Raw genomic sequence first — 13979 nt, 5'->3', positions numbered from 1 at the left:
GCTGGCAGGTGGAGGTGTTCATCAGCACTGAAACCAGAGCTTGGGAAGTGCAGGTCTTGCTTAGCCCTGCAGGTGGTTAAAGACTTGTGCCTTCAGCACAAAATATTCTCCCAAATATATGGACAGGTACAAGCCATTGGCACCCACTGGCCACGTCCCATGTAACTCCCTGTGGTGGATGGGGTCACTTGCTGCCAGCCCACAGCAGCACCCTGAGTCTAGGAGCTGCTACTAGCTCCTCATCCCCTCTGGAGATGATTTGCTTTTGCAGTGGGAAAGGTAAATGATGATGGTGATGATGATGATGATGATGCTGATGCTCATGGCAGTTGCTTTGTTTCTTTACCTGACTATTTACTTCTGCCTTCTGTTTTGCAGGCTCTGTTGAACACAGCAGTCTGCACATCTATATTCTTCTGATTGCCCTTAAGCTTACAGGCTTTTTAGAAGGGTGAAGGGCTTCAGAGAAGCTGGCGTGCTCCTGTCATCAGCTGGCAGTCATCAATGGAATGCTTTAACCACAACATAATGGAGCAGCTTGGACCATAAACAAGCTGGATACCTGCAAGTTATTCTCAAAGAAAACTGTTTTCTTTGCATCTGTGAACAACTTGCTGTTCTTTCAATCTTCAGAGCACTGAAATCACAACATTTTCACTAAAACATCCACCAGAGTCTGGCTTGAGAAATACAAGGCTTTGCCCCCCATGCAAGGCCTGTTTCTTTTTCCCCATAAAACACACGCTGGCCACAAGAACAACAAAGCTTGTGGCTTTAGCACATTGCCGCCAAATCAATGACTACAGGGAGATGAAAAGAACAAGCTTCTGACTGCTCCAACCAAGAGCCTTATTTCCACCTGTTAGGCAACATCTCTATCAGCACAGTACAACACAGAAGAGCAGTCACACTATATTTAAATCAATCAAAACTTTATTTAAATTGAATTCAGCAAAAATGAAACTATATATAGGAAGAACTAGAAACATGAAGAAACAAGTCTCTATATCGCCTATTCTCCAAGATCCATCTAAGTCTGTCCTGAGAAACAGAAGCACTCATAAATAAATGGCATGGTATTGCTCTGGATTGAGTTCCCATCTGCAGGTTGGGCACATGTGAACAGCCTCAAGGGCAAGAGGGAGGCATCTACTGCAGAAGAGATGGCCACACATGGTTGACACAAGCTGTCGTCCACGTTGCATAAACTGGAAGAAAGAAAATCATGACATGTATTGGGAGGAAAGAATTTGAGTTTGCTGCTCTATTGGCACCAGAGGCTCTATTTAGAGCATCAGGAATCAGTTAGAATAATGAGGAACCCACAGATCTGCCAGTGCCATCTTGGCAAGGGCTTCTCCCTCTACATTCACCACCAAGGAGTGACTTGTGGAGCTTCACAGCAAGGGCTGTGCTTCCAGCCAGCTGCCCACAGCATTCCACATCATCCAACGGACTTGTGCAGCTCCCCTTCTGGCTTCCTTCTCCCACAAAACAGAAAGGACAACAACAGGTGGATCCTTACCTCTGAGTAAAATTCCATGCAAATGGGACATCTAATGACAACTCCTTGCTGTGCACTAGAGGAAGCAGAGCTAGAAAGAACATGCAGCTGATAAGAGCAATGGTTATTGATACATAAAATCTCACATAATCATGCAACTGCACTGACTAGCCATGACACATTTCCTTTGAAGAACCCTGCTGTCTTTAACTCTGCTGCATTTAATGAGGATTTGGGGTCTCCCTGCCCTGAGGGAAAGGGTGTCCTGGTTTTCATCAGGAGAAAGGTGCTGCCAGTCACCCTGCTCTGGGATTTTAAGAAACAGCAATCTCTAGCACTGGCCAGTTTGTGTATGGCAGCCTTGACTTCCAGCAGGACTTCAGTAATAGCTTTGTAACTACAGCATCCAGCTGTCCTCTGGGAACTATTCACCCCAGAATATTCATTCCAGGAGCCAGTTCTAAACTACAGAGTAACATGGCTCTGGCAAGATCCAGCCCTGGGAAGGAGCCTTTGGTCAATTTTAAATGCTGCAGCACTGAGCTCTTTCAGCCTTACCTAAACAGAGCAGTTACATTCAGTAACTGGGAAGCTTGAGACTGAAGGAACAAAGTATTCCTTTTTTATATTAACCAAGGGTTGGGATTTGTTCACCCACAGACTTAACAACCAAAACTTAAACATCTACAAATTCATTGGCAAAATGCATCATGGTTTAGAATAGTAGAAGCCCTTTAGTGGCACATTTAAGGCCTGACACCTGGAAGTTCCATACTCCAGCTGTCTCCTACACTGCCTTTCCAAAAGGCTCAAAGCACACCAGTCATATTAAAACCTGGGTCTTTCCTCCCCCACCCCAAAAAACCGCTTTGGAAAACCTTATACCATAATTCCCATGTTCTTTGTCTTCCCTAGTGACACAGACAGCTGGTTTAATTTAATCAGTCTAAAGAATTGCATCATTCTTATCCTGATGGAGTGCTCCTACAGCAGGACTTTCCTGTTTCTCTGCAGAATGGGAATTTCACTGGGCAGGCACTCAACTTGAACTGCAAGATCTCCATCACAGAAGCAAACAAACCAGGGCTTGTGACATCCAGCACTGGCCATAAAAGCATGACCTCCACAACTGCCTGTGTGCAAGTCTGCCTTGGGAAGAAGGGCTCCAGATCCAGGAGAAAGGCAACCAGCTGGCACCATTCCAGCAGGGAATTTCTGCTGGAAATTGTTCAGCTGCTGCCTGCCAGTTCCATGATGCCAAGCCCCATTGATAACAATGGAAGCATTTCCTTATCTAACATCACTAGTAGAGCTTGTCAGAAAAAGCAAATGCAATACTGAGCTATGGCCTGTGACCAATCCCCCTTCCTTGCCGTACCCCCACACTGATCTCTAAGCCTCTGTGCAAAGTTGTACATCTGCTCTGGGCTGCCTTTTTCTCCCAGAATGCAAATGGTGTCATTTGATCATCATGCAACAGGGGAGAAAGAGGGAAATACAGAGAGTATGGGAAGGCTTCAAAGATAAACCAGGCATAGCAGTATAACTTAGTCCTATGCAGAAAAGAAAGAAAGGCACAGAATTCTGTGTTTGGTAGGGCATGAGCCATACATACTCTGAACTTCCAGTGTTCTCCTCCTCTGCTCCCTGTCCTGCAGGGGCAGAATCAGCCACAGGTGCATCATTAGCTCCTGTTCCAATATCAGAGCCATGCACCTGTTCCTGGCTGTTCAGTGTAACATTTCTCCTTTCTTGTTCATGCACTGTAATGTAATTTTCAGAAGTTAGATCTGTTATTCTCTCTCTCCCTGAATCTACTCTTGAAATGAGGTACATAAATAGTTAGCAATGGTTCCTATTTTAAATGGACTCTATTCAGCTGGGTGAAAAACAATCTTAAACAAACTACTTTCCCAAATGGTAAGGTTGAACCCTTCCAGACATTATGACTATTCTGCTACAGACCAACACAAAACATTTGCTCTATTGCTCTGTTAAAGCACTGTCCTTTGCCTTTCGCTAAAGACAGCTTCAATCCCTGCTGCTTGAGTTAAATATATATATATATATATATATATATATATATATATATATATATATAATGTTTACGACAGTTCCATTACCAATTGTAAAACATCAACTCACCTTCAAGAAACTTCCATCAACACACATGGAAAGGAAGAGAAAAGAAGATACAGTTAGATTTGGTGAGCCCCGGGGTGCTGCACACAAAGCTCAGCTCAGAAAGCAGTTACAGCAGGGAGGTGAGGAAGGGTAGGCCATCACCCTCTGTGTTTAGTTAGGAACATTCAGAGCAGTAGCACAAAGAGCTGCTGCCCTGAATAACAAAGAAGTGGGTGCTGCTAATTCTGCTCTCACTACTGCAACAGGGTAGGAACAGAGACAGCTGAGAACCCCCTGAACACCCTCCTTCTTCCCGCCCTGTTTCTGTTCCCTAATTGGATTTGGCCTGGAGCTTTCTTTCCCTTTTTCTCCCTCAAAAGGGAAAATTCAAATGTGATACCCATAAATACTCAGTATAAGGTGAACCACTGCTGAAGAATGGAAACCACAACAGGCATTGGGAGTAAAGAATTCCAGTTTGCTGCTCTATTGGCACCAGGAAAACTGGACTTGAAATATGTGCAATTTGTTAAGCAATGCTAGAACTACAAGGAACACATACATCTGCCAGTGCCAGAGCCCTCTGCCAGAGGGTTTCTCCCTCTATGGACATCACCAAGGAGGAACTTGGAGGAACGGGCAAGTTGGAGCTTCCCAGCAAGGGCTGTGCTTCCAGCCAGCTGCCTGTGGCACCCACCTAAAACAACTGAGTTGTCCCCTCCCCTCCCACAAAGTAGAAATTATGAGAACATGTTAATTCCCACCTCTGAGTCCTCATCTTCACTAGTTGGAGGACTGGCAGGACCTGCTGGCTGTGCACTTGAGCGAAGAGAACTAGAAAGAACATACAGCCGTTAATTCCACTGTCCATCAATGGTTATTGATACATAAACTGTAAGTGATTAAAACATGCCCTATTCTGATTTAGCAACATCCCAACCCAGTAACACAATCATTCAAAAATCTTTTATGTACTGCAGTGCAACTCAGGCCATTCTCTAAAAAGCATTCAATATTGTTGAAGAGAGCTGTAAGGTTTCTTCTGGACTTTGGTGTTTGCTTTTCTTAAGTTAATTTGTTCTCTCCCAGACAGGCCACTATATGCCAAATCAATTTTTTTCACACAGAATCAAGTGGACCGCAAAAGTTTGGGGAAAAAAAAAAGTTTCTACTGTATAGTAAAGATTAGACTTTGAAGAGACATTTTATTTTACGTACTCATTATTATCTCTTCCTTCCTCTTGATTGTTCTCCATCACTAGCATAGCTGAATTGTCTTCTGCTCTGACGAAATGTGGCTGGCGCCGCAAATACCACCACTGTTGCATCGGAGTAGAAATGGAGGCAACTTAGAAACCACCTGAACACCCTCCTCCATGCTCCCCCTCTTTCAGTCCCCTAACTGGACTTGGGCTGGAGGTGTGGGTCCTTACCTCTGAGTAATAATGCATCCAAATTCGAGCAACGTATACACTGTCTGGCCATCTGCTAAAGAGAACAGAACCAGAAGTACACGCAGCATTAACTTCACTGGGCACCAAGGATTACTGAAACACAAACTGTCAGAAATTGAAACATTCTCTATTCTGATTCAGCAACATCCCAACCCAACAACACAATCATTCCCATAGCTTTTATGTAATGCAAACATTTCAGTATATCTCAAGCCTTATTTAAGAAACATTTAATAATGTCTTCATGCACAGAGAGCAATGGCTTCTGCTGGATTTTGCAGGTTGGTTTTTTCATTACTTCTCTTTAGCACACTGTATTCCAGGTCTGAAATGTTTTGACACAGAATCAAGCAGAACCCAAAAGCTTAGCGAAAAATTTGCTTTACCATATATGAGAAATTAGAGAGACAGTTTCTCTCTCCCATACCCTTGATTATCTCTTGGTTCCTCTTCAGTATCCCTTGCAGGCAGCTCAGCTGAATTCTCTGCTCTTCTGAAAAAGTGTGGGGGCTCCCATTCCTGCAGTGAGATAGAAATGGAGGCACCTAGGAACCACCTCAACACCTTCCTCTTTGCTCCCTTGTTTCAGTTCCCTAATTTAATTTGGCCTGAAGCTGTTTCTTTCCCTCATTCTCCCCCAAAAGAGCAAATTCTGCTGTCACAACTCTAAACACTTCATACTGGATGAATAAATCAACATGTGGATCCTCACCTCTGAGTCCTCATCCTCCCCAAGTGGACGACTGGCAGGACCTGCTGGCCATGCACTAGAGAGAACAGAACCAGAAAGAACATGCAGCCATTAATTTCACTGCAAACCAAGAGTTACCAGTACACAAACTCTCTGTTATTGAAACATTTTTTATTCTGATTTTGCGATATCCCCATCCCAGCAACACAATCATTCCAAGAACTTCTATGTACTGCAAGAATTTCAGCATGTGTGAAGCCATTCTGCTAAATGGCTTTATGAATAGAGGAGAAAGGTTTCTGCTGGATTTTGCAGGTTGGGTTTTTCTTTTTTTTTTTTTTTCTTTTTTTTTTATTACTACTTTTCCAGACCGACCACTTTATTCCAGGTCTGAAATGTTTTGCACAGCTCAAGAAGAACCCAAAACCTTGGCAAAAAAATTGGTTTTACCATATATCAAAAATCAGAGTTTAGAGAGACACTTTCTCTCTTGCATACCCATCAACATCCCTTGGTTCCTCTTCATCATCCCTTGCCAGTAGATCAGCTGAATTCCCTGCTGTACTGGAAACATGTGGTTGCTGCTGGTTCTGCTCCCTGTCCTGCAATGGAGTAGAAATGGAGACAGATTAAAAACCATATTCCTCCCCTGTTCCAGCTCCCTAACTGGATTTGGACCTAGAGCTGTTTCTTTCCCTTTTTCTCTCCCAAAAGAGAAAATTCAAATGCGATATCCATAAATACTCAGTATATGGTGAACCACTCCTGAAGAATGGAAACCACAACAGGCATTGGGAGTAAAGAATTCCAGTTTGCTGCTCTATTGGCACCAGGTATATGTGCAATTTGTTAATCAATTGCACATATTGCAATTGATTAACAAATTGGAATGTGTGCAATTTGTTAATCAATGGTAGAACTACAAGGAACACACAGATCTGCCAGTGTCACCCTGGCAAGGGCTTCTCCCTCTATGGACACCACCAAGGAGGGACTTGAGGGATGGGCAAGTTGGAGCTTCCCAGCAAGGGCTGTGCTTCCAGCCAGCTGCCCATGGCACCCACCTAAAACAACTGAGTTGTGCAGGTCCCTTTTTGTTCCTTTCCCTCCCACAAACCAGAAAGGACAAGAACATGTGGATCCTCACCTGTGAATCCTCATCTGACCAAAATCGACGATTGAAATCAAATCGTAGCCAATCACTAGAGAGAGCAGAACCAGGAGAACATACAGCCATTTAAACATGGAGCCACTTATTTCCTGGGTACCAAGGGCTATCACCAAACAAAATGTTGATACTTATAACATCCCCTATTTTGATTTAGCAATATCTCAGTCCAGCAAAACAATAATTCCCAGAGCTTTTACATACAGCAAGCATTTCAAGCCATACTGAAGAAACATTCAGTAACGGCTTCATGCACAGGGAAGAATGGTTTCTACTGGATTTTTTTTTATTTGTTTTGTTGACTTTTTAAAAATTACTTCTATTTCTGTCAGGCCACCCTATTCCGATTCTGAAGTTTTGGCACAGAATCAAGCAGAACCCAAAAGCTTGGCAAAATCTCCTTCTGCTATGTATCAGAAATTAGATTTTAGAGAGTCAATTTATCTGTCACATACTCATCACTATCTTCTTCATCATCCATTGCCAGTGATTCAGCTGATGCTCTGGAAAGATGTGGCTGCTGCTGGCTCTGCTCCCTGTCCTGCAGTGGGGTAGAAATGGAGGCACTTAGGAACCATCTGAGCAGTCTACTCCCTGCTCCCCCATTTCAGTTTCCTAATTGCATTTGGGCCTGGAGCTGTTTCTTTCCCTTCTTACCCCCAAACTGGCAAATGCACTGTGGTATCCAAAAATATTTTGTATTAGATTAACAGTTGCTGATGAAAGAACCCCAAATCTAAACCCACTCCTGCTTTTGGTGGAACTGGAACTGGGTCATGCAGGTTCTGTTGTAAAGTTTGAGGCCTTTCCTTTGCAAAGGCTCAAGAATAATGCCAGGAGGTACCCTTTATGTTATGCCTGCTGCATATTCTGCTTTGCATGGCAGCAGTGACATCCCAAAACTGAGGGAATAAACTACACTGTGGGCTGGATCAAGGGCTATTCTTTCAAATAGCAGGGGAAATGAAAGAAAGAAAGAAAGAAAGAAAGAAAGAAAGAAAGAAAGAAAGAAAGAAAGAAAGAAAGAAAGAAAGAAAGAAAGAAAGAAAGAAAGAAAGAAAGAAAGAAAGAAAGAAAGAAAGAAAGAAAGAAAGAAAGAAAGAAAGAAAGAAAGAAAGAAAGAAAGAAAGAAAGAAAGAAAGAAAGAAAGAAAGAAAGAAAGAAAGAAAGAAAGAAAGAAAGAAAGAAAAAGAAAGAAAGAAAGAAAGAAAGAAAGAAAGAAAGAAAGAAAGAAAGAAAGAAAGAAAGAAAGAAAGAAAGAAAGAAAGGAGAAAGTTACATTTTTAAAGACTTCTTGGAGTAATAAAAATACAACTAGTTTGTACCCCAGTCAGCTGCAGTTGCACTTGACACCTCAGTGATAAGAGCATCTTAAACTGATGTTGCAGCAAAAACACTTCTTATTTGGAAAGTCAAAGACTTCCTGTCCTCTCCCTTGCTTTTTCTTTAAATCACTGAAGCTCTTTTAGATTATTCTTCCACTCTCTGCAAGTGATGCTCAGAGAGATAGATGCCAGAAGACAGGCCCAGGAGCTCAAGAGAAACTAATTTGAATGCAAAATGGAGAGGAGTGTGCCAGTCACTACTTACCAAAGGAGACTCATCGTCACTGATAGTGATGACTTCAGGCTCAGAAGATCCACCTGTGAGATCTATGATGTTTTCTTCACGTGTGAGATCGATGATGTCTTCTTCACGTGTGAGATCGATGATGTCTTCTTCACGTGTGAGATTGATGATGTCGTCTTCACGTGTGAGATCAATGATGTCTTCTTCACCAGTGAGATCGATGATGTCTTCTTCACCAGTGAGATCGATGATGTTGTCTTCGCCTGTGAGATCGATGATGTCATCTTCACCAGTGAGATCGATGATGTCGTCTTCACCAGTGAGATCAATGATGTCATCTTCACCAGTGAGATCAATGATGTCGTCTTCGCCTGTGAGATCAATGATGTCGTCTTCACCAGTGAGATCAATGATGTCATCTTCACCAGTGAGATCAATGATGTCGTCTTCGCCTGTGAGATCAATGATGTCATCTTCACCAGTGAGATCAATGATGTCGTCTTCGCCTGTGAGATCAATGATGTCGTCTTCACCAGTGAGATCGATGATGTCATCTTCGCCAGTGAGATCGATGATGTCGTCTTCGCCTGTGAGATCAATGACGTCGTCTTCGCCAGTGAGATCAATGATGTCGTCTTCGCCAGTGAGATCGATGATGTCGTCTTCGCCTGTGAGATCAATGATGTCGTCTTCACCAGTGAGATCAATGATGTCATCTTCACCAGTGAGATCGATGATGTCGTCTTCGCCTGTGAGATCAATGATGTCGTCTTCGCCTGTGAGATCAATGACGTCGTCTTCGCCAGTGAGATCAATGACGTCGTCTTCGCCTGTGAGATCGATAATGTTGTCTTCACGTGTGAGATCAATGATGTCATCTTCACGTGTGAGATCGATGATGTCCTCTTCACGTCTGAGATTGATGATGTCATCTTCATGTGTGAGATCGATGACATCTTCACCAGGTGAAAAAGAGAACATTAGAGTCAAGATCAGAGATTACAGAGGAATGAAATGGGCTGCCACTGTGGAATAGGCTGAGGTTGCATTTACTGTGTTCTAGGTCTCTCTTTATCAGGAATGTGTCCAGCATTTCACTCAAGCTTTCCCCTCAACAGTCCACAGGGAGCACTGCCAGCCCTGTCCCTCTGAAGGGGCAAAACAAGAGGAAGAGCAGCTGTGCTCCTCCCAACTTCTGTTGGATGACAACAGCTTACAGGAGATTCACATCAACAGATGATTCATTTCATATAGGGGAATGTTCAGCACACAGGGAAAAAAAAGCCCCACCAAAACTGTAATCATAGAGGGGATCCTAATTTTAAAGTATCATGCTGTACATGTTCCCCTGAAGGATGGGCCACAGCTAATGACAGGTTTTCCTCATCTTCGTCCAGCTTGGGAGATCCCAAACTCAGCTTGCCACCCTTCACTGTGGTAGCTGCACTGACTGCCAGCTCATCAGAACACACATGCAGGTCATTGAGCAGCACTTTGAGGACCTTTGCTACACAGCTCCTCTGCCACCAGCAGCCAGTGTATTGAGCACAGTAACAAACCAAAACAGTTGTCAGAAGGCTTGCTCTTTAGGGATGCCATACCAGGTGCTGCCTCAAACCCAAGGTCTCTCTTCCTCCCCAGGGGAGGGAGGGCCTAGAAACTGGCAAAAGCACATGGCCAGATGGTCTTCAACCCTCCAGAAGCAGTTCTCACCAGGCTCAAAAGCAGGCGCACCACTTTCCTCAAGGTCTATTGGCTCTGTCTGCGAAGCTCCACCTGCGCTGGAGGGCAGCAGCCTGCTCCTTTTCCGAGCTGGTCTGGAGCCAACTGCTCCTCCACGGCGCTTTCGCTGACACTGAGAGGGAACAAAGCCTTAGCATTTCCTGTGGCACTAATATTAACATGGCCCTTGGTTTTGCAACACCAATGACAGCACACAAGGATACAGAAAACTCTCATGCAAAGGCTGGAATACACACCAAAGGGCCCAAATGGGCCATTCCACCTGAGCACATCACAACAGGGAAAAGACATCACCCCTGATCTCCCACAAGACGCCCTCCCAAGAAAAAGTCTGTCCCAATGCCTTGAGAATGAGGAGACCAGTTCCCAATTCCAGCAGGTTGCTGCTCACACTGTAAGCATTTCTGCACTACTGCTAAAACCCACAGAGATTCAAAACCTTCACTGTTCCAGAACACCAAGTTACATGAAGTGTTTGAAGTGTTCGAAGGTTTCTGTTTCTCTGCATTTGCTACAAACTCTTGAGATCCTTTCCAGAAGTGCCCTGGAAAATGTTTCAATAATCAGATTTACATTGAGTAGCAAAGTACTTACTGAGCTCATGGTGTTTTGTGACCAAAAACCACCAGCAAAATAAGTGGGGTAAACACCAAAAAAGGAATGTCAGGGATGGGATCAATCCCTATGGTTCCTTTAGGTAGCCCACTTCAGATTTTTCGGAGTGACGTAAAACTGTTCTTCCAAACCTATCAGGAAAGTAGAGGGGAGATTATCTATTTGGAATGCCAGGTTTCTTGAACACCCCCATGCCCCAAGGCTCCCATTCCCGAGTCCCCAGTTCCTGTCCAAAGCTAGAGGGCAAGCCCACGACTCTGGTACTTGAGCCCATGTGCAGCCCATCCTGCAGCCCAGCCCAGCCCCTTGGCATCAGAAGCCTTTCCAAGAATCGTCTGCACTCACCTGTACAGTCAGTCCAGAGTTTGGCTCGCAAATGTCAGCAAATCACTCTCTATTCCCAGCTGGGATGGAGAAGACAGATGCTCCACGTCTGCTGCGCAGGCAGAGAATCTGTCAACTGGCTCAACAGACTCCGTGCCAACAGAACCTTGGGAGCAGGAGTGCCCCTGGCAACCGGTGGCAACGTTCCATGCCCAGGTACGGGGTGTCTGTGCTCATGCATGGAGTTCCACAACGCCATGGAGACACCTCAACCATCACCTGCTGCTGCTGCCACCACCAGATCAGGGTGCTCAGGGCCCTCTCCAGCCTGGCCTGGAACATTCCAGGGACAGGGCATCCACAGCTTCTCTGGGCAGCCTGTTCCAATGTCTCACTGCCCTCACAGCTCTTCCAAACATCCGACCCCAATCTCCCCCTTCTCCTCCAAAGCCCTTCCCTTCCCCCATCGCCCTCTGCCCCTTTGGGCACTGCGAGGCCGCACCGAGGCCTCCCCGGACCCTGCTCCTCCCCAGGCTGCACAGCCCCGGCTCTCCCAGCCTGGCTGCAGGGGACAGCTGCTCCAGGCCCCCACACATCCATCCCCACGGCCTCCCCCGGCCCCGCTCCACAGGCACATCCTGCTGCTGCTGGCACGGCCGGGCACGGCTCCGCTCCTGGGCCTCAGGGCCGGGCAGGGGCAGGGCTGCAGCTCCCGCCGCCCTCAGCCTGAGCAAGCTGGACCTGTTGACTGGGCTGGGGCTCCTGAGAGGAGCAGGGAATCCATCTTGGCCCTGCCAGATGCAGGGATGTTCCTCAGCACCTGGTCCCACTGGGTGCTCTCTGGTGTTTTTATCCAACGCTGAATAAAAACATTTTCAGCTCATGTTTTACATGAGAAAGATGATTTTTTTACAACAAATTTTCAGTTATTACAGTTGTTTTTAGGTAATTGGCAACATGTTGAGTGTTTAAGAATGGGTGGGGATGACTTTCCCAATATTTTGAGTCTTGTGTCTGGGAATTGAAGCAAAGTCTTGCTCTGGTCATCACATCCACATAGTTTCTCATATTCAGTGCTTTGAGACTGGTATGAGATATTTAATTATTTATTAATTAATTGCATATTTGGAATTGCTTTGACATCTTAGCATTTTCATATTAAGTATTTTTCTTATCTAATCCTCTGCCCTTTGGACCCAATGTTTTTGGAAAGCAAAAGTGTTTAAACTGAGATGGAGTGGATTTACAGGAGTCTGAGACATCCCATGTGTTAAAGCAGAGCCTGTCCACTCATGCTCCAGGTGCAGCTGAGGTTGTCTAAGTGGACTCAGCACCACGTGTGGTTTGGGGCAGCACTGGATGGATTTTATCAAAAATGTGTCATCATGGGTAAGGGACAGGGGAGCACTGAGGAAGAGGGGCAGATTTTAGTAAGTCAAACATTTGAAGGCTCTAATCTCCCTCATCCCTGGTGGACATGGCAGCAGGGGCTGGGAAACCTTTACTGTAAGGCCCAACACTTTTTAATTAAAGCAGCTATTGAAAATATTCATTGCTCAGTGGTGAGAGGGAGAGAAACTTCCTGCCCCTTCACTGCACATCCCAGGAAAGCTGGGAAGCACGTTCCTGTTTCATCTCCTCCCATGTGGGTAACCTTTGAAGCAAGGTGCAAGATTTTGAAACACCCAATGCTTTTCCATTTGGTTCCTTTTGGTTGCATATATTAACTTCCAAAAAGTAAAAGCTAATGGTGTAAACTAAGCCCAGACTGAGCTGGCTTGGGATATTAAACACCTGGAGGTAAAGCATTGGTGTTTTCACGTGATTAGCTATGGTTTGCCATGACTTTTTAGAGAGAAAAGGAGATTAAGGAGAAGAAACTTCAGGGAGTGAGAAAGACAGGGTTCGCTGGGCAGAGGTTGTCAGCTCTGTACTCTCCCAAATCAGGGCTACCCTGAGGATCAGAGCAAGGGCCATTAAGTAATTTAAGAAGGGTGAATGTAGTGCAGGATGTTGTATACCAAAGCACTGCAGGGTGATCACTGATGACAAGCAAACCTACAATAACATGAGAAAACTCGTTTTCCACCCCAGCTGGATCAGTGCTGCCTCTCTCTCTCCATCTCATTGTCTTTAATAACCAAAATGATTTTAATCTGAGGGTAGACAAACAACTGGATTCCACAAGGCCGCAAAGGTCCAGCAACCAGCCCAGCCCTTCAGGCCCATGACCTTGGCCATGGTTGCCCACAGGAGTCCTGCCCATGGGCAAGCTGGTTTTGCTACTGGGCAACCTAAGCAAAAAAGGGCTGTATTGTCCTCACAGGCTGCCAGGGAGATGTTATTGGTGGGAGGCAGCCAGACACCCAGACTCCCACACAGCTTGGCACTGGGGTAGGTCTGCAATTCCTAGAGACCTGCAGACCAGTCTCTCTAAATCTGCCACAGGGATGCGGTGAAATAGGCAACGATTACCAAAAGAAGCCCCAAAAAGACGATAGTCTTGACAAATGACAACTTGTACCAGTCTCACTGAGGATTGCATTTCACTCCATGTGTCAAAATGTGCCTTTGCTTGACTCTAGCAGTGGCTGTGATTTCAGAGTATGTGTCCTTGAAGACTGTTTAAAATAAAAACATTTTTTACCCTCCCTAATGGCGGGCAGTAGGCGTGGCTTGTTCTGCAGAACAAATATGTCTCTCATGTTTTTCTAATACTCCACAGAGGTTTGAAATTCCTCCACAGAGTCTACATGGTCTTGAAAGCTGAGCAAGATTTGTATCTTG

General features: G+C 45.1%; 1 protein-coding gene across 4 annotated transcripts; it reads right to left on the bottom strand.

The window, feature by feature from the left end:
* Positions 1-915: 915 nt before the first annotated feature.
* Positions 916-11352, bottom strand: LOC135298910 (uncharacterized). 4 transcript variants are annotated; one of them, XM_064417069.1, is made up of 15 exons: positions 11214-11352; positions 10848-10999; positions 10224-10365; positions 8532-9466; positions 7397-7482; positions 6921-6975; positions 6272-6375; positions 5795-5849; positions 5510-5601; positions 5062-5116; positions 4847-4947; positions 3650-4462; positions 2390-3267; positions 1526-1595; positions 916-1208 (listed from the first exon to the last, which is right to left on the bottom strand). In XM_064417069.1, the coding sequence occupies exons 2-12, from the start codon at positions 10854-10856 to the stop codon at positions 4369-4371; spliced, it is 1728 nt and encodes a 575-aa protein (XP_064273139.1). In that variant the 5' UTR covers positions 10857-10999; positions 11214-11352; the 3' UTR covers positions 916-1208; positions 1526-1595; positions 2390-3267; positions 3650-4368. The 4 variants fall into 4 exon arrangements, with proteins under 4 accessions (XP_064273139.1, XP_064273138.1, XP_064273140.1 ...); XM_064417068.1 differs by having other exon boundaries at positions 3120-3267; XM_064417070.1 differs by having other exon boundaries at positions 3120-3267; positions 5062-5113.
* Between the last annotated feature and the right edge of the window lie 2627 nt (positions 11353-13979).

The sequence above is a fragment of the Passer domesticus genome, chromosome 4 (assembly GCF_036417665.1).
Source record: "Passer domesticus isolate bPasDom1 chromosome 4, bPasDom1.hap1, whole genome shotgun sequence".
NCBI lineage: Eukaryota > Metazoa > Chordata > Aves > Passeriformes > Passeridae > Passer > Passer domesticus.
This window is presented reverse-complemented; position numbering and strand designations above follow the sequence as displayed.

What these genes read in the sequence shown, in the direction of transcription:
- LOC135298910 (XM_064417069.1), bottom strand. An exon ending in GTGACGATGAGTCTCCTTTG is followed by an intron (nt 7,483 to 8,531) that starts GTAAGTAGTGAC and finishes ACCCCACTGCAG; the next exon opens with GACAGGGAGCAGAGCCAGCA. An exon ending in GGATGCATTATTACTCAGAG is followed by an intron (nt 4,948 to 5,061) that starts GTAAGGACCCAC and finishes CCGATGCAACAG; the next exon opens with TGGTGGTATTTGCGGCGCCA.